This window comes from Lemur catta, chromosome 11 (genome assembly GCF_020740605.2).
Source record: "Lemur catta isolate mLemCat1 chromosome 11, mLemCat1.pri, whole genome shotgun sequence".
NCBI lineage: Eukaryota > Metazoa > Chordata > Mammalia > Primates > Lemuridae > Lemur > Lemur catta.
Window position 1 is genome coordinate 87972956 of NC_059138.1, and position 17581 is coordinate 87990536.

General features: G+C 56.5%; 1 protein-coding gene across 9 annotated transcripts in view; it reads right to left on the reverse strand.

The window, feature by feature from the left end:
- CAMK2B (calcium/calmodulin dependent protein kinase II beta) overlaps positions 1-17581 on the reverse strand; it is a 100238-nt gene that overhangs the window by 55579 nt on the left and 27078 nt on the right. For all 9 annotated transcript variants that reach the window (XM_045565199.1, XM_045565193.1, XM_045565203.1 and 6 more), the window contains exon 2: positions 4117-4211. In XM_045565199.1, the coding sequence (XP_045421155.1) occupies positions 4117-4211 (95 nt within the window). The remainder of the gene's footprint in view (positions 1-4116; positions 4212-17581) is intronic.

Sequence of the window (17581 nt, forward strand, 5' to 3'; positions counted from 1 at the left end):
CCGTGGTGTCCCCAGACTGTCCAGTACTGTCACCAACTCCATGAGGTAGGCTGGGGCAGTAGAAGGGGAAACCAAAGCAAAGGCCACAGCAGTCAAGGCAAGGCCAGTGCTGGGTCATTTCCTGGAGCCCCAGGTTTCCACCCCAAGGGGACAGGCTGTCCTGGGAGCCAGGGTGGGCAGGGCGGCTCCCTCCCCAAGAGGTTTGAGGCCAGAGGCCCCGCAGTGGTCTCTGGCTGTGCCCCTGGGCTGTGACAAACAGCTGCCAGGCCCCACACACTCAGGGACCGAGGGCAGACCACCTAATCATGCGGTTTCAGTTCAGTTCTGAGGAAACCTCTGGGCCGTCAGAAACACAAACATGGCTGCACATTTGATACTATCAAGGAATTACCGCCAGTTTCTTTCGGTATGATAACACCACTGCGCCTGTGTTTTCAGAATCCGTTCTGTCAGGGATCCACGCCTAAACATTTATGGACAGAACAGTCCCCGCAGTCCGGGACACGGACGGAACAAGACCGTCCGAGAGCTGATAACTGCTGAAGTTGGGGTTCCTTCTATCATTGTCTCTGTATTGGGGAATGTTTGAAATTTTCCATAATAAAAAGTTAAACAGGAAAGAAAATGCCCCCCAAAATGCGAGGGCTGGCCAGTGTGGTGGCCCTGGGTGGAGGGTCTGTGTACAGTGAGGCAGGCGGGGGTCGGCAGCCCTCCAGGAGCAGCACCTGGCCGTGATCCTGCCAGAAGAAGGTGACATCGAGGAAACTGAGGCCAGGTGTGGGGCCTGAGGGCAGGGTCTGTGATGAGCCCCAAGGCATTCAGTGAAACACAAGGCAGCTCAGGGGGTCTCCCAGGGCTCAGCCATGGTGACAGCCGGAGGGTGAAAGGAGGACGTGGCACAGGCAGCAGCTGGGCTACCTGCAGGGTGGTAATGGCAGACACGGCCGGAATTTCAGGATGCCACCACCCTAAACCCTCCTGACCGGCAGAGCACTTCGAGGGTATAAATATGGGATGTGAGGTTAATTTAGAGGAGCGATGTCATTCCACAGATACATACCTAGGTGGTTTTCTGTTTGAGCTTAACAAACTCCTACTCATCCTTCAAGACCCATCTAATGCAACTTTTTGGGGTGACTTTCACCAACCTTCCAAGGATCCCCTTCCCCAGGCCCTGCCCAGCACACAGAGTTGTGGCTGCATATTTCAGGGCATATCTGCTCATCACTGTGTCCCCAGCAGCAACCTGTGGGTGAGTGAGGGCCCATGTCCAGGACATATCTGAGGTGGCCTCCTTTCCCCTGCCTCTTCCTGAGGCCTTGCAAGAGCGAGGAATGAAAGCAAATGTGTGGAGAGGCCAGGAAGCCGTGGACACGATGTGACGCGTGGTCCTCAGGCAAGGAGAAGCTGGCAGGGATAAAGTGACTCCAGAGAGGCCAGAGGCACAGTGCTGCCCAGCTTGGCCCACTGGCATGGGCACAGTGTCCAGGGAAAGCCCAGGTGGCTTCCTCTGTGGACAAAGGGGCGCGTGGGCGGTTCTCTGAGGGCACACAGCATGCAGACACCCACCAGCCGCGCAGGGGTCCGGGCAGGGTGCTGGTCTCACACGCACCTCCTCCGGGCTGCGGTCTGGGGGACAAGCCTTCCAGAAGCCCCTGCTGAGGATCAAGGCGGGTCAGGGGTGGCTGCTGTCCTTTGGGACAGCCAGAAGAGCAGGAGGGGACATAGGCCATTTATGGATTCTGGTTTCCTAGGCTAATATATTGGACAGGCTCTTTAATCATTAAATTGACCGGCAAGCAACATTTTTGTCAAACTCAACTCCCTCACACATTTAACCAAGCATGTCCCATGTGCTGGGTTCGGCGCTAACGTGGCCAGGAGCCAGCACAGAGCCTTCGCCCAGCAGAACACCTCATAGCAGTGGGGACGAGTCTGCCACAGGGACACACCCGGAACATCACCCTGCACACAAGGCAGGTGGCACTGGCAGTGCCCTCCACCTTCAGGCTCACACAAGTGGATGCAACAGCCGTGGGGCCAAACGACAGGGAAACGAGGGAACGACGACCACGAACTAAAGAGGGGAGAAGGGCGAGGGGACGCCTGGGAGGCTTCAAGGCACGTGACGCTCACGTTCTTCCTGCCCTACAGACCCCACCGGTGTGGTGCACAACGTCCCCCAGAACACTTCACACCTGTGTCACCAGCAGTGCCAACCACCGAGTGTCAGGGAACACGGAAGCTTCCCAGGTTCCAGTGCAGCATGGACAGCCGGCACTGAGCAAGTGCCAGCTCTGACGCCGGTATCCTCGCAGTATTACCACAGTGCAGCCGCGGGGGCTGCGCCTGGCCCGGTGACCCCTCGGGTCTCAGTTCTGGGCCTGGGAGAGAGGGCCGTGCTAGGCAGCGCCAGGGCTCGGGAGCAAGTGAGGCCCCTGGACGTGCATGGGTCCTCGTCCGTGACACGGCAGCCACAGGATGCAAGAGCTGCAGCCTGGGGCCAGGAGTACGACAGGCTGCACGGCCCACACTTGTCCACCCTGCGCTCAAGCTCAGGCTGGCAGCAGCCCCTGGGCGGCCGTGGGAACAGCTTGGCCACCGCGGACGAACACACTGACCCATGACTCCCAGAGGCACAGGCTGGGCAGACAGCAACAGGCTACTCTGAGGTCTGTGTGCTCAGCAGAGGCCCCAGGACCCCAGCCAGGCCCCTCTGCCCCAGCACCCCAACTGGCCTCGGTCCCACCCATGTGACACACTCAGGCTGGTGTTTCTTCTTGCCCTCGCCTTGTGGCTTGGTCCCTAGGGCCTTCCTGGACACCCCTCCTGAGACAAGCCTGAAATCCTGGTCACTCCCTCCTTCTCCCACCTGGTTGGCCGCATGTCCCAGAGCTCATCCAAGCTGACCCTCAGAGCACAGGGCCCTCGCCTTTGCCCACTGCCCTCCTGGCCAGGGGCCACCTCTAGGACTCCTCCTGTCCCACTCCAGGCCCTGGGACACCTGAAACATCTTCCCAAGCAGGAACTGGGAGGACTCTCAGTCTCCCTGCTCAGCCTGAGCTGGTCCCAGCCCTGCTGCCCAAGGGCCACATGGCTCCATTCTGGAAGCTCGATCGGGGGACACACCCCCCCCCATGAGCACATACAGCCACACACCGCACAGAGACTCATGCACACACATGTGCACACAGACACAGTGTACACGCTCGCTCACATGCACCGAAAGGCTGCTTTGCTTCACAGATCTCCTCTCCGTGGTGCCCTGTGATAAGCAGGGAGTGTCCAGGCCTCAGGAATGTCACCTGGAGACCCACAGGCACCGGCTACAGGCACAGGTCACGGGCACACCCTGAGCACCACTGGCTCCAGACTACACAGGCTTGCTGCCCCAGGCCCTAGAACGCAGCCCCAGCCCACCACGCCCCACGAGCCAGGCCCGAGGGAGGCTAGCAGAGCTGACCGACAGCAGGTGGCCCACGTCCAGCCTGTGCACAATCACAGGGGAGGGGGGATACCGGGCTCCCAGGTCCCTCCTGTGTCGGGGACAGTTGAGAACTTATGCCTCTGGTCCCACCCCCAGGCCTCACTCCTTGGTGTCCCTGCCAAGCCCTCTGCAGTGTCATTCTCTGACAGCCCCTCGTGGTCATAGAGCTCAACTAGGAGACTGACCCAGCATGGCCTGGGTCACTGAGGCCTGGGTCACCCAAAGCCTTTGAGTCACTGAGTTCTTCTCCAGACCACAGTTCTCGGGCCAGATGACATTTCCTGACCACCACAGCAGCCTAGTGCCCTCGACCCTCTTCCCTTCCAGCTCTGGGGGCAGAGACCCCAGTAGACTCGGGAAGTGGGGGCTCTGTGAGCACCCAAACCAGAAAGCAAAGGTGCATTCCTGGGTCTGAGGGTCACTCGTCCCCCACCCTAGCCCCACTAGCCCAGAGGTGCCTTCAAGTGCCCAACACTCCTGCACCCCCCACTGCAGCCTCCACTCCACAAACCCCGCTCCCTCTGTGCGCGGAGCCTCAGGCCGGGTGGGCTCCGAGCCTGGGAGGGCCCCAAGGCACGGTCCCTGCCGCAGCCCGACTGCAGCCGCTCAGGACATTCCCCACACCCTACCTCTGGCCGACAGCTTCTTGGTGTTGATGATCTTGGCTGCATACTCATGGCCGGTGCAGAGCTTCACACAGCGTCGGACCACAGAGAAAGCACCCCTGAGGAGGAAAACGGGGGAGCGAGAGACAGAGACAGAGACAGACAAGGAGAAAGAGAGAAAGCTGATTAATCTCCCCAAAAACACCCAGCACCCAGCCACCGGCCAGGCAGCCAGTGAGTCAGAGATCTGTGCAGGGAACGGGCGCCCCTCCCAGTGCTCTGGGCCAGCCCACTAGGCACCCGCAGGACGGGGCTGGCTTCCCTGACAGTTGGCAGAGCCCTGCCCATGGCACAGCCTGTGGGGCAGGAGGATCAGCCCGTCCCAGGAGGGAGGCCGTGGCGCCCCTCAGCTCCTGTGTGACCCCTGGGCCCACATCCTTGAGTCAGCAGGACCGAGGGCCCATCCCAGCACCTGTCAGCACGCACGCTCAGGTGCTGTCCACCGAGTCCATGAGACCCTCCACGGCTCTCCCCAGGGGACAGTAGAGCTGCACTTGTCCCGGAGGCCCAGCTCCAGGGGCAGACGCACGGGGATTTGGTGCAGTCAGACACAGGGACGCGCTGAAGGTTTTGTAGGGAGGGAGAAGCATCTCATCATTAAACTGCAAAGCTAGAGGACAGGGTCCCCGAGATCCTCCACTGTCGGTGTTACAGCAGAATCCATGGAGACCCAGAGTTGGGGACCGAAGGGACATGCACACACCGGTAGCCTGGAGGTGTCAGCGCTTCTGAGAGAACAGCATGAGCATGGTGGGGACGGGGGCAGAGACCAGCACAAACCATGGTCCAGAGCCCAAGAGCCCAAGAGAATCGGAGTCTGGGAATGTGGGTTAAGTTACCCAGGCCGTCAACGAGGCCCTGAACGTCACCCTCAAACCCTGACCTGCAGAGGACCTCCTGCTTCAGCCAGCAGGGAGCCCCGAGAGAGCCACCCAGAGACCAGGAGCCACAGAGCGGAGGAGCCTGTGTGCTCCCAGAGGAGGACAGAGGACCGTGGCAGGAGGGGAGGGAGCTGCTTCCCTGCCGGAGGGCCCTGCCTCATCTGACTCGTCTCCACCATTCATTTCGGAACATTTTCTGAGAATTAAACCCAGCAACTGTGAGGCCAGGGGCTGGGCAGGAAATGTCACAGGAAGGGTGTGAGTCCAGACAGGAGGGAGAGAGGAGCCCGGCGGCGGGAGCCGGGGACAGGGAGGAAGCCCACGACCTGAGGAGCACCCACAGTGCGAGCCCTGAGCACACGGCCCGCCCCCACCCCCGCACCCCCCAGTGCCCGGGCTTCCCGCCTGCAGGGACAGGCCTCCCCTCAGAGCCTGTCCCTGAGAAACCCGCAAGGGCGCCCAAGCCAAGGGCTCTGCATGCTGGAAAAGCAGCATCTCAAATAGCGAACACGTTTTTCCTGCAATCCTTCTTGGAGACGAACCCTTGTAAAAAAAAAAGTACGATTCAATTCCTTGGAAAAAAATAAATAACTACATGAAATCTAATTGGACACGTTCTCAATGACTCAGGTCATGATCAATGACTGTGCTCAGGCCACTCACTGAGCTGCATCTTGGGTTTTCAGGGCCAACCTGTCAACGGGGACAGAGCTGCCCGTGGCGGCCGGGGCTGGGGGAGAGGCCGCACCACCCACGCAGCGTCCTCTTGTTCTGTTTGGCTTTTTCACTATGTACGTTGGTTATGTTCTCAAAATATTCTTTTTTAGTTTAAGAAAATTGTAAAGAAAGGATTACTGTTTTAACATGTGACACTGGCTCGGGAGACAGGGTGGCAAGGGCGAAGGCCCCGGCTGCCTGGGCTGGCTTCAATCCTTGCCCGTCACCTCCTGGCTGACCGGGTGACGCAGCTCTGAGCCTCAGTCTTCCCGTCCACAGCGAGGCTGCGTGCCGGGCCAGCCGGGCCCCCTGCTCAGGCTCACGTTTGCTTCCTGCTCAGGAGAGCTGAGAGCTTCCCCAAAGGGTCCTGCCCTGCCATCTGTCGTGCTCCGACCCCCGGAGGGCACAGTGGCCACGGTGCTGGCTGGGCAGCCCCCACGCTGAGTTCTGGGCCAAGCCCTGAAGGGAGCGGGAGTCCCAGCCTTCCTGTCCGGGACCCGCCCTCACAGCTCGGGGCTGCGCCTCGGTGGGAAGTTCAAACAGCCAGACTGGACGTCTACGGTGAGCCGATGAGGGGGTGCGGTGCCTGTTGGGGGTGAGCCGGTCCCCAGAGCAGGGGAGAGACGGGAATACCCCCCCCACCAGCAGAGCAGGCTCCCAGCTGCCGTCCAGACGGGGACAGGAGCAGGCGTGGAGGGCAGCGGGCCACAGCTCTTCCCAGCACACGGGTGTCCTCACCACAAATGACCAGAGCCTGGCAGCAGAAGGACAGGTCGCAGCACTGGGACTGCCCCAAGCGGGCCCTTCTCCCCTCCCCAGGTCAGAGAGCCCTTTCTCCTCTGCAGAAGGTTCCGGAGCTGCCCCTGCACCGTCAGCTTGGGCCTGGGACAGTCAGTGACCAGGGCAGGGAAACTGCATAAGACGAGCAAGAGGCCAGGTGCGCGGACGCCAGGCAGCACCGCTGCGGGGCCAGGGACAAGTCTGGGCTGGGGGCACCACGCTGCCCCCCTGTGCGACGGGGAAGGCAGCAGGCACAGCGCTGGCATCCAGCAGGGGCTCAACAGGAAGGGCCCAGGGGTGAGGCGGCCTGCAGGTGGGGTGGAGGGTGCCCTCGTAAGAGAGGACAGGGTCTCCACTCCTGGCAACTTAGATGTCCCCAGAGGGGGAAGGTGGCTGGCTGGTGGCTGGCCCCTAAGATGACCCCTGCTCTCTGCACCCAGCTCCTCGGCCCGCCGTCCCACAGCCTCGCTGCAGCCCTGGACGTGCTCTGAGCCCTAATGTCATGCCACCCCCCTCTCTCCCCCTCCTCTCTGCCCCCACCTGGCATACATCCCTTAAGGTCCCCACCCCAGGCATCTGCCCACTTCACCCACCACTTCCCCTAGAGAACCGCCCCAAAATGGCTCCTCCCGTGGTGGCTGCCCCCAGCCTGCCATCTGCCCCAGCCCCTGGATGCTCAGGCTGCCAGCTGCAGAACACTTCTGCCTCCTCCCCTTCCCTGGTGGCTCAGCCACTTGCCAGATGCCAATCTGTCACAGGACGTCCCCCTGGAAGTTCCAGCCCTCCTGAGAAGTGGCCACAAACACATTTAGCATGTGCCATGTGGGCCATGGCAGGGGGCCCCAACATCTGAGACATCTCCAAGAGCAGGGAGGTCAGCACCACCACCATCCTCTGCCCACCAGAATTTATAATCATTGAGACAACACCGACAAAGACCCTTGGTCTGTGTTGTAAGCCTGTCTCTGTTGCCACGGACAAACTCCTATGCATTCTTCAAGACCCAATTCCAACAGCACCTCCCTTTCCCAGCTCCCACAGGAAGTCAGCTCAGTCTCCTCTGAATATTGCACCTTGCGTGTGTCTCAGGTCCACTTTATTAGACTTATTTACCTGTTTCTGCCCTCCCCCCACCATGCTCTCTATGGTCAAGCCGGTGTCCTACATTCCGGACTCTGGTGTCAGGCACAGCGACTGGCCCGTGTCACAGGAGCAAGAACTGACCTACAAGCAACACAGGACAGTGGTGGAGTGGGGCTGCTGGGCCTCGGCGCTGGTCCAGCCCAGCAGGACGGGAAGAGTCCGGCCACAGACAGGCAGGCAGAGGGAGGGACTGACCTGTTCTCTAGAGAATGAGGCAGCAGGAGGGGACCCCAGAGTGGCCCAGCAGGAGGGGACCACCAAGGCTTCCAGGGCCTGTGGATGTAGGGGTGTCTCCCAGGCTGAGGCCACAAGCCCCAGCCAGAGCAGGAGGGCACCCCAGTAAACAGGGTGGGGCTTGGGCGATTCCCCGCCTAGGGACAGGCTCGAAGCCCCCTCTGCCTGTCCAGAAGCACAGACGGGCAGGCAGGGGCAGCGTCCTGCTAAGCTCCCCCAAGAACATCCTTGGACGCTGTTGCAGGTGTGCCCCGGACACACGACTGCCCCTGGGGCACCACCCTGGGAGTCTGCAGGGCCGGGGGGGGGGGGCAAGCAGCAGGGAGAAGGCCCGGAAGAGGGGACGCTGTGGAGTCCCAGGGTGATGTTCTGACCAGCAAGGTCGCCGCACAATGCCTGGAGTGGGACGCCTGCCACTGAACTCAGCTGAAAGCGATTTGAATAACTTGTTCACATCATGAGGCCCCCAGGCACCAAGCATATTATGGGGCTTTTAAAATCAAATAAAGCTAATTAAAGTAAGAAAATACTCTTTGAGTCCTTGCCTTGTGGAAGGCTCAGAACACTGTCTCATTTACAGTGGGATCAACAGTACCCGGAAAGGGTCCTGGGAGAGAAACGGAAGAGTAAATTCTGGGCAGGACGGGAGCCTGGACCCTTCCTGGCTTCCCGGCACCTGCTTCACTGCCGGGGCCACCTGGGAGGAGAGCGCTCGGTGCTCCCACACACCTCTGAGTGCTCCCACACACCTCTGAGTGCTCCCGCACACCTCTGAGTGCTCTCACACACCGCTCGGTGCTCCCACACACCTCTGAGTGCTCCCGCACACCACCCGGTGCTCCCGCACACCTCTGAGTGCTCCCACACACCGCCCGGCGCTCCCCCACACCGCCCGGTGCTCCCGCACACCTCTGAGTGCTCCCATACACCTCTGAGTAGTCCCACACACCTCTGGGTGCTCCCACACACCTCTGAGTACTCCCGCACACCGCCCGCTGCTCGGCACACCTCTGAGTGCTCCCGCACACCGCCCGCTGCTCGGCACACCTCTGAGTGCTCCCCCACACCGCCCGGTGCTCCCGCACACCTCTGAGTGCTCCCACACACCTCTGGGTGCTCCCACACACCTCTGGGTGCTCCCACACACTGCCGCAACCCAGGCAGTGCCCGCCTGATCTTTGCAGGCGACAGCCTGGTGGGGGCTTCACGGGGCAGACATGGTGGAAAGTGTCAGAGTCTGCAGGACCCCTCGTCTGTCTCTCTCTTATCCCCGCATCCAGTCTGCGGCTCTCACACAACACACCGAAAGCCCCAGCCTCTGTCCCCAGCTCTGTTGCCCCTCAGGGGCAGAGTCTGGCCCTAGGTTTTCCGCAGGTGCCAGCTCTGGCTCTAGCCACCCTTCTGCCCCGGCCCCTTCCTGCCAGCCACCACCTGGAACCTGCCACCTGTTGCTGACTATCTGTGGCTCCCACCAACCCCCAGAGTGCTCCCTGCTCCAGGTGGCTTTGTGGCCGCGATGCTCTCCTCGAGGCCTTGCTGGTTGTGCCACGGCCCTCCCCAGCAGCCCAGGCTGCCCCCACTGTCTTGTCCCACCCCAGGCCTCTCCCCAGCGAGCTGGCCAGGAGGGGCATCCTGGAGCAGTGTGGCCTTGGCTGGGCTGGAGTTTGTGGAAGGCAGAGAGAGGCAGGAAGGTTCTGGGTCTCGCCCTGTGCCCACAGTGGGCTGCAGAACAGCCCCCCAGGGACCCGCTCACACCCCACCTTCGCAGGTGAAGACTGAGGAGGGTGGTACCGTGATTGCCAGCTCTCAGGGCGTCAGTTAAGACCCTCAGTGACGACACCAGGAGGGCAGGTTGGACCCTCCGTCCCCACCAACTGCCCTGTGTGGCCACAGCAGAGCCTGCTCAGACGCCATCCCTAGCTGTGTCATCAAGGAAACTGGTGACTTCCCTCAGTGGGGACAATGATTGTCCCCTACTTCCTAGACCACATGTGCAAGAAATGAGGTGACACATGCAGAAGCCACTAAGCAGTACCAGGCACACAGACAGAGCTGGCAATGCGACTCTGTTCCCAGGAAGATGGGGACAGAGAACCAGGCCCCCGGGCTTCTTTGTGTTGGGACCCCAGACAGCTGCAGGGTCCCTGCGGAGCAGTGCTCAGGCAGGCTGAAGCCAGGGCTGCTCCCCAGACGGCCCACTCAACGCTTGGATTCCGTCCCCTTGGTGGAAACTGGAGGCAGCAGCTTCTCTGCCCTGTTCCTCTGGCCTCCTCGGCCCATGTCCACATCCTCCCGTTTCCCGCGGAGCCTGGGGCCCGTGCAGGGCTGTCCTGCCTCCACGCTGGCCCTCGCTGGGCTCACAGGGGCTGGCTGCCCAACAGGGCCGCTAACTATTCGCACAACTAAACCTGCACCAGACTCCCCCCCTCGCCATTTCTCACACACATACACTGGCGTTCTCCCGACTCGACATTCTGGGATGGGCTGGAAACACCCCCTCAGGTTGCCAGCAACTGCGACAGCCAAAGGCCATGCCCTGGGACCCCTTTGGTCTACAGAAAGGCCACAGGCAATTCCAAGGGACTCTTAAATTTTAGAGCTGAAAGAAGCCCAGGAGCCTTGAGTAAAAGCAAACGATCCAACCCTTGTTGACCTATGCTGTAAAACGGAATTTCCCATTTGGGTTTTCTGTGTGAGGCCCCCCACTCAGGCCAGGCACTGTCTCCCGGTGACAAGCACAGCACCCCCAACCCTGCAGGTCATTCTGCAAGCGGCTGAGCCGAAAAAGCAGCACTCACGGCCGACGGTTTTATTTCCTGCTGTAAATTAATAAACAGCTGTTCTGAAACCAGCCTCCGTCGTCCAGGCCCACTCTCCCGGCTCCAGGCCCCACGGGGGCCCCACTGAGGAGGGCCTGGGCCAGGGCCGGCGACAGCCCAGCAGGCACAGGGCCACCAGCTGCACAGGGGACCTTCGTGATGTTGGGTTTTTTTTTTCTTTTGAAGCTACATCAAGTTGCTATTTACTTGTGTGTTAGCTTAAAAAAAAAAACTTTCCTACCTTTGAATAAATTGAGTGCTTGGGAGTGAACGAGGAAATGTTCTTTTATATTTTAATCTTGACCTAAGCAATTTGGTGGAAACAGTAACTTCTGTATGAAACAAGAGTGCTGAGATTGCTGTGGGGTTTTTTCTTTTGTGTATTTTTATGCTTGCAGTAATAGAAACACATAATCCATGTTCACAGTAGATGAATAATGTGTTTGTATTATTAATATTATTATGTGTACAGTGTTTGCAATGGAGTAAACAAGGCAGTTTAAAGAATACGTTGAAGTCAGCTCCGTAAGCACCGTGAACACCTGCGGCTTTCACCTGCGCAGGCGGCCAGCTCTGCACGGTGCTTCCTTACGGTCGGAGCCTCTCTTCTCGACTTTGTGCTCTCCCCTCTCCGTATTTCTGTACCATTAACCAGCCCTCGCAGGCGGGATCTGCCAGCTGCAGACTGCTGTGCCCCGAGGACGCTGTCCTGCGGGCTGCAGTGTGGTGTCTAACCCTCCCCACCCACCTGCTGGGTTGGAGCAGGGGAGGGCAGCGTCTGGGCCCCGGTGAGTCTAGGGCACGCGCTCGCTGCACTGGGCAGGAGGTGGAGTTCCCAGGCCGGGAGCAAAGTCCCACAGGGAGGTGGGCAGGTGGCACCTGCTGGCAGGACAGCCTTAGGGCCCTCCGGCGCAGGCACGCTGAGCTCCTGGGGCCGTGTCTGTCCACTCCAGCCCAGGGCCACACGTCCTGGGTTCTAAACACTGGGCCTGAGGGGGCCCTCCCTGAGCGCCGGGCAACATGACATTCTACTTGTGAGCACCCAGACTCCCGTGGCCCCACCAGTGCTGGAGCAGGTGCTTTCCCGGCACTGAGCTCCTATTTTGTCTTTTGTCTTTTATATTTAGCATCATGTCACACATGATTCCCACATTTTGACCAAGATCACACACTCAACTTGATAGCAGAGAACATTCCTCAAGTTGACACACCACAGAGAGCTGAGCACTTCCTCGACTAGCAGGCTTTTGGGGGGCTCCAACTTCCCTTCTCATACATGGCCAGCCACGAGCGGCTCATGTACTTCAGTAGAGTTCATTTCCAAAGGTGCGGTCACTGGGTGATTTTATAATTGATGTCACCAGCAATGGAAAGTCATCCTCCCAACTGCCCGACGTTCCACCCCGGCCTCTTTGAGGTCTTTCTTTGGAATCTGGGCAGCCCATACAGCCCCAGAAAGGCTCCCCAGAGTTCTCTCCTGCTCCGGCCATGGGGCCTCCCAGTGGTGGCTTCTGAGCCCAGCGAGAAGCTAAAGTCTTAACCCGTCCAAGCTTTATTAGTCTGCTCGGGCTGCCGTAACAAAGTACCACAGACTTGCTGATTTAAACAACAGACATTTATTTTCTTACAGTTCTGGAGGCCAGAAGTCGGAGATGAGGGTTGGTTCCTTCTGAGGGCTGGGCCAGCAGGGAGAATGTGTGCTAGGCTCTCCCCTCGATTCTGGCGGTGCCTGCGATCCTTGCTGTTCCCTGGCTTGAAGATGCATCAGCCCAATCTCTGCCTTCACGATCACATGGTGTTCTTACCCACGGTGCCTCTGTGTTCAAATTTCCCCTTTCTATAAGGACATCAGCCATTGCCCCAGTATGACCTCATCCTAACTTGACTAATTACATCTGCAATTACCCTATTTCCAAACAAGGTCACATTCTGAGGTACTAGGGGTTAGGGCTTCGACATATATGAATTTGGGGGGACATTATCCAGCCAACAAGGCATGGTGACCCCCCAATTCTGCCTTGTGGAATCTGCCACTGTGTGTAGGAGGCAAATATTTCCCAAATTACATTCCTCAAATATTAGCTTCACAGGATATTAACGGATGTTACTTACAAAAGGGGTTCTGTGGGCAAAGAAGTTTGGGAACTGGTAGGTTGAACAGTGTTTCCTTCCTTCCTTTTTTATTGCAGGACTTTTCAGAGCCTTTAATATAATACTCTGTACTGTGAATCTCCAAGAAGGGAGTATGAGGTGCAGCCTTTCCCTAATCTATTTCCCCCACGTCTGGCCTAAGTCAGAAGAACTCCTTATCTATTTGACCACAGAAATCTCTATTCAGAAAAGGCTCCAGAGAGCCAGGAGTGAGGGCAGAGGGCCCTTCTATTTTTAGGACTCAACAGTGACCCCTTCTGAAACCCTGTGAGACCCACTGAAGCCCACAATAGATGCTTTTGGTGGAATGAACAAGTTAACAAAGAAACACACGGCGAGGCCTGGAGGGAAACACCCCGTCCATCCACCTGACGTCCACGGGCTCGCCTGAGGACACACCCAAACTCAACAGCTCCACCCCAGAACAGCAGCCGCTGCCCGGTAGTCTCTGTGGGCGAATCTCAGACCTAGGAAACCCCAGCGGGGCACCCTCTCCTCCCCGCCCAGCTCACCACAGTGGTCTGGCTGCCCCCACGCCCCCCACCCCCACTGGAGCCCCTCCCTGGGCACACGCAGCCCCTGCCAACCACGTGTGCTGGAAACCACTCGCTCGGAGCTGCACATCCCCAAACCCGCCACATCTGCTGTCACTGTTCTACGCACCGTCCTCCCAGATGCCCGGTGCTGGCTCATCATCTGACGAGCTGAGAAGGTGTATTCAGAGACGATGACTTCTTTACGTTTTTGACAATGCTGAGAGCAGAGCAGAGGCTGTTTCCTAACCAAACAAGCTCAAGACAAAATGCCCTATATACCCACGTGTGAATGGCCTCCCAGGGCACCCCTCCACATTTCCGCATGGATTCATGTGGTCGCCATGGCTTCTACACAGCCAGATGGAGTTTGTATGGGTTTTTCTCTCCCACGTTAACAATCCTATATAGTGTGTGAGAATAGCATGACTTTGACCCATTTCTGTGACACTGTGTTTGATTTCAACCTCACAGGCCTCACATCTCACACCGCCCAGACCCACAGCTGGGACCTGCCACACCTGACACCCTCCGGGTCATCCTACAGGCCTCAGGGCAGCAGAGCCGAGGGGGGCGAAGTGGTGGGCACCAGCCCAAGGGCTCCTCACACCCCCAGGACAGCTGCTCCTCCTTCTCCCTGCCTAGTCCTGCATGTCTGGCTGGCCCCTCTCTGATGAACTCGACCCCCAGTCTCTGTCTCTTTTTCTGGATCCTTCTGCATCTGCCAACCACCCCCCAACCCCAAGGGCCCACATTGGAGGCCTCTGTCTGCTCACAGGAGAGACAGGAGGGGCAAGGCAGGAGGCTGAGAATGAGGACACAGGCATCCTACGATGCTGCTAATGTGATGGATGGCCTGAGAGGTGGCATGCACGGGCAGCGAAAGGGCTACGAATAGAGATCATTGGTCCCCAGGCACTGACTGCTCCCTGCTCTGTCCCAGCAACCAGCCCAGGACAGGCATGCAGAAGGCACTGGGCAAGGCCTGCTGAAGGCCCAAGGCAGCATTGGCACTCAGCTGCACACCTGCCCGTGATTGATTAGCAATGTCTGCCCTGAGTACTGGAAGGGGACTCTGGGTATGCATCACAGGCTCTTTATCTTTGGTCTAGAAAGATCCATGTCACGTCTCTCAGCACTGCTCTGTCTCTCCTGACTTGTGCAAGTCCCAACTCCTGGCCCTCTGCTCCTCATCTCCCCAAAGTGTGCCCAGGCCAGCACCCTCACCTCCTGGGCACCCCAGCCATGGCTCAGCCATATACAGGATGGCATAGCTCATATGGCAAGTATACTGGGGTGCTGGCCTCCCCAGGACCCAAAAGGCCCCCCCCAGGACACCACAGCAGTGCACCCACCCCTCCCAACACAGCGTCAGCTGGGTCCCAGAGAGCAGCAGAGTCGACACAGATGGGATCGGCGGACACTGATGGTGTATCCATCCCAGCAGGCACTACACATTCTGTCCCACCTGGGACAGGGAAAGTCAAGGAAAGATGAACAAAGCCCACAATTGTGGACTCAGAGAAGCCAACAAGAGTAAAAGGATGCAGCGCTTTGAATCAGGAGGACCTAGGGTGAATTTTGGACTTGCAACTTGGTGATGGTCTGTAAAATGGGTTTAATGATGTATATCATGCAGGGTTGATGTGTTAGAACAACAGCTGCCTAACTCAAACCACTCTGAAAAATAACTTCTGGGTAGATTTTTTAAAAAGACCTAAATGTAAAAAGCAAAGCTTAAAACAATTTCTGGTTGTAAAGGAAAATAAAAAGTCTCTGGACTCCTAAGCTCCTACGCCAGAGGGAAAGTGAAGCCTGGAAGGTGAGTCACCAACCCCACCACTCTTTTTCCCAGTAAATAACCGCTACCTGCCAACCTTGTGTCAAAGCGTTATACATTAGCCAGACCCCATGGGAAGGCTTTAAAAGGTGTCAGGCATCTCCAATGACTGCCCCCACAAATCACGCGTAAATAAATTCTTCACTGGCATTGAAAGCTTTCAAGATATATATCCTCCTGTAAAACAAGGACACATCAATTATAAGTTTAGGTTACATTTTAAGTCTAGCTCCTAAAGTCTGTTTTCTCACACTGATAATGTCAATTACAAGCTTATCCTCCCAGGTATAAAACAAAGACAAAATGAGATCAATCATTCCTCCGTCTATCTTATGTACATCATTGATTCTTCCTCTAGTCTCGTTTTTCTTCATTCACCTTATCTTATGTAAAATGTAGATTTACTGGGCACTAACTTAAAGTCTCACAAAAATGTAACCATTCTCCTCACTGCCTGCCCCCTTCCTCCTGCATGCCTTCCCCTCCTTAAGGAAATGTATAGATACTAAGCCTCCTGAGAAACTCTTCAGAAAACACAAGCCACAGAAGTGTCTGCGACTCGTGTTTTCCCGGGCGTGCTCTCAGTCTTTGACTCAATAAACCTCGATGAATGGAGACTCTTGCCTCACTCATTTTGGTTAACACGCTTCAGCATGTGAGAAGCTTGGAAGTTGTCACTCCTGTCCTCACAGACAAAAAGCTGAACAAATGGAAAATCAACAACTCTTCTCAGCTCCATCAGAGAATTGAGGTCGCAGGCAAACTGCTGTCCCCAAAATTGGAAAGACAGGCAGATACAGAAAATCACAACTTACCATCGCTTCTCAGCCTGTTGGCTAAGATCAAGTGTGGAGAGTCACAACTTATCAGAACAGAAACCTCCACGGAACCGTGCTGAGGTAGAGATACCTGAACAGTAATTGATGCTCAGTGTGGACAAGTGTAAGAATTAGAAACTCCAGGACGCCCAGCCTCAGTGGGTGCACCCACACCTCTGTGAGTTCTACCTCCAGGGGTTCTCACAGTGAAGGCTGGAGGAAAACCCCCCAGTGCTTCGGGCAGGGGGAAGAGAAAAGTAATTGTTTTGAAATATGTCAGAACATTCTGTTCTTCTTAATAAAACCTACCCGCAAGAGAAACTATGTTGCTCGAGCCCAACCTGCTGGGGTTTTAACAGAAACCTGGTGGGAGGGAAATCCCCACCTCCAGCCTCCTCCACCCATCCTATCCCACATGAGGGCAGAGAAGGGAAAGGCTGAGAAGCACGTGTGAAGGTCACAGCCAGGGGCACAGGCTCACTGGGATGCTGAGACCTAGTAACAGGGCTACAGAATGCTTCCTCCTCCAGCACCCTGCTACTCCCTCACCACAGGCCTACCTACCACACTCCTTTCACCCAGCACATCATGCCCAGCTTGCAACAAAAAACTACAAGGCATACACAAGACAAAAAACAGTCTAAAGACAAAGAGCAAGCACCAGAACCAGACTAAGATATGCAGAGATTTTGGAACTATCAGACTGGGAATTTAAAACAGCTGTGATTAACAAGCCAAGGGCTCTAATGGGAAAAGTGGACAACATAAGAGAACAGATGAGTAATGTCAGCAGAAGGATGGAAATTCTAGGAAAGAATTGAAAGGAAATGCTAGAAATAAAACACATTGTGACAAAAATGAAGAATGCTTTTGATGATCTCATCAACAGACTGGACACAGCTGAAGAAAGAACAAGTGATCTTAAAGAACCATCAGTGGAAACTTCCAAAACTAAAACACAAAGAGAAAAAAAAAGGAATGAAAAAGACAAAGACAGACTGTCAGACTGGATAAAACAATAAGACCCAATTATGTGTTATCTACAAGAAACTCATTTTAAATATGAAGACACAAATAGATTAAGAGTAAAGGCATGGATACTATTTAAAGCAATCTACAGATTCAGAGCAATCCCTATCAAAATCTCACTGGCTTTTTTTTCCCCAGGAATAGAAAACCCTATCCTAAAATTCCTATGGAATCTCAAGGACACCAAATAGCCAAAACAATCTTGAAAAAGAACAAAGTTTGGAGGACTCACACTTCCTGATTTAAAAACTTACCACAAAAATATAGTAATCAAAACAGTGTGGTACTCACATAAGGACAGACATACAGACCAATGGAATAAAATAGAGAGCCCAGAAATAAATCCTCCCAAGGGTGCCCAGACCATCCAATGGGGAAAGGACAGTGTTCAACAAGTGGTCCTGAGACAACTGGATATCCATATGCGAAAGAGTGAAGTTGGACCCTCATCTTACACCATATACAAAAATTAACTCAAAATGAA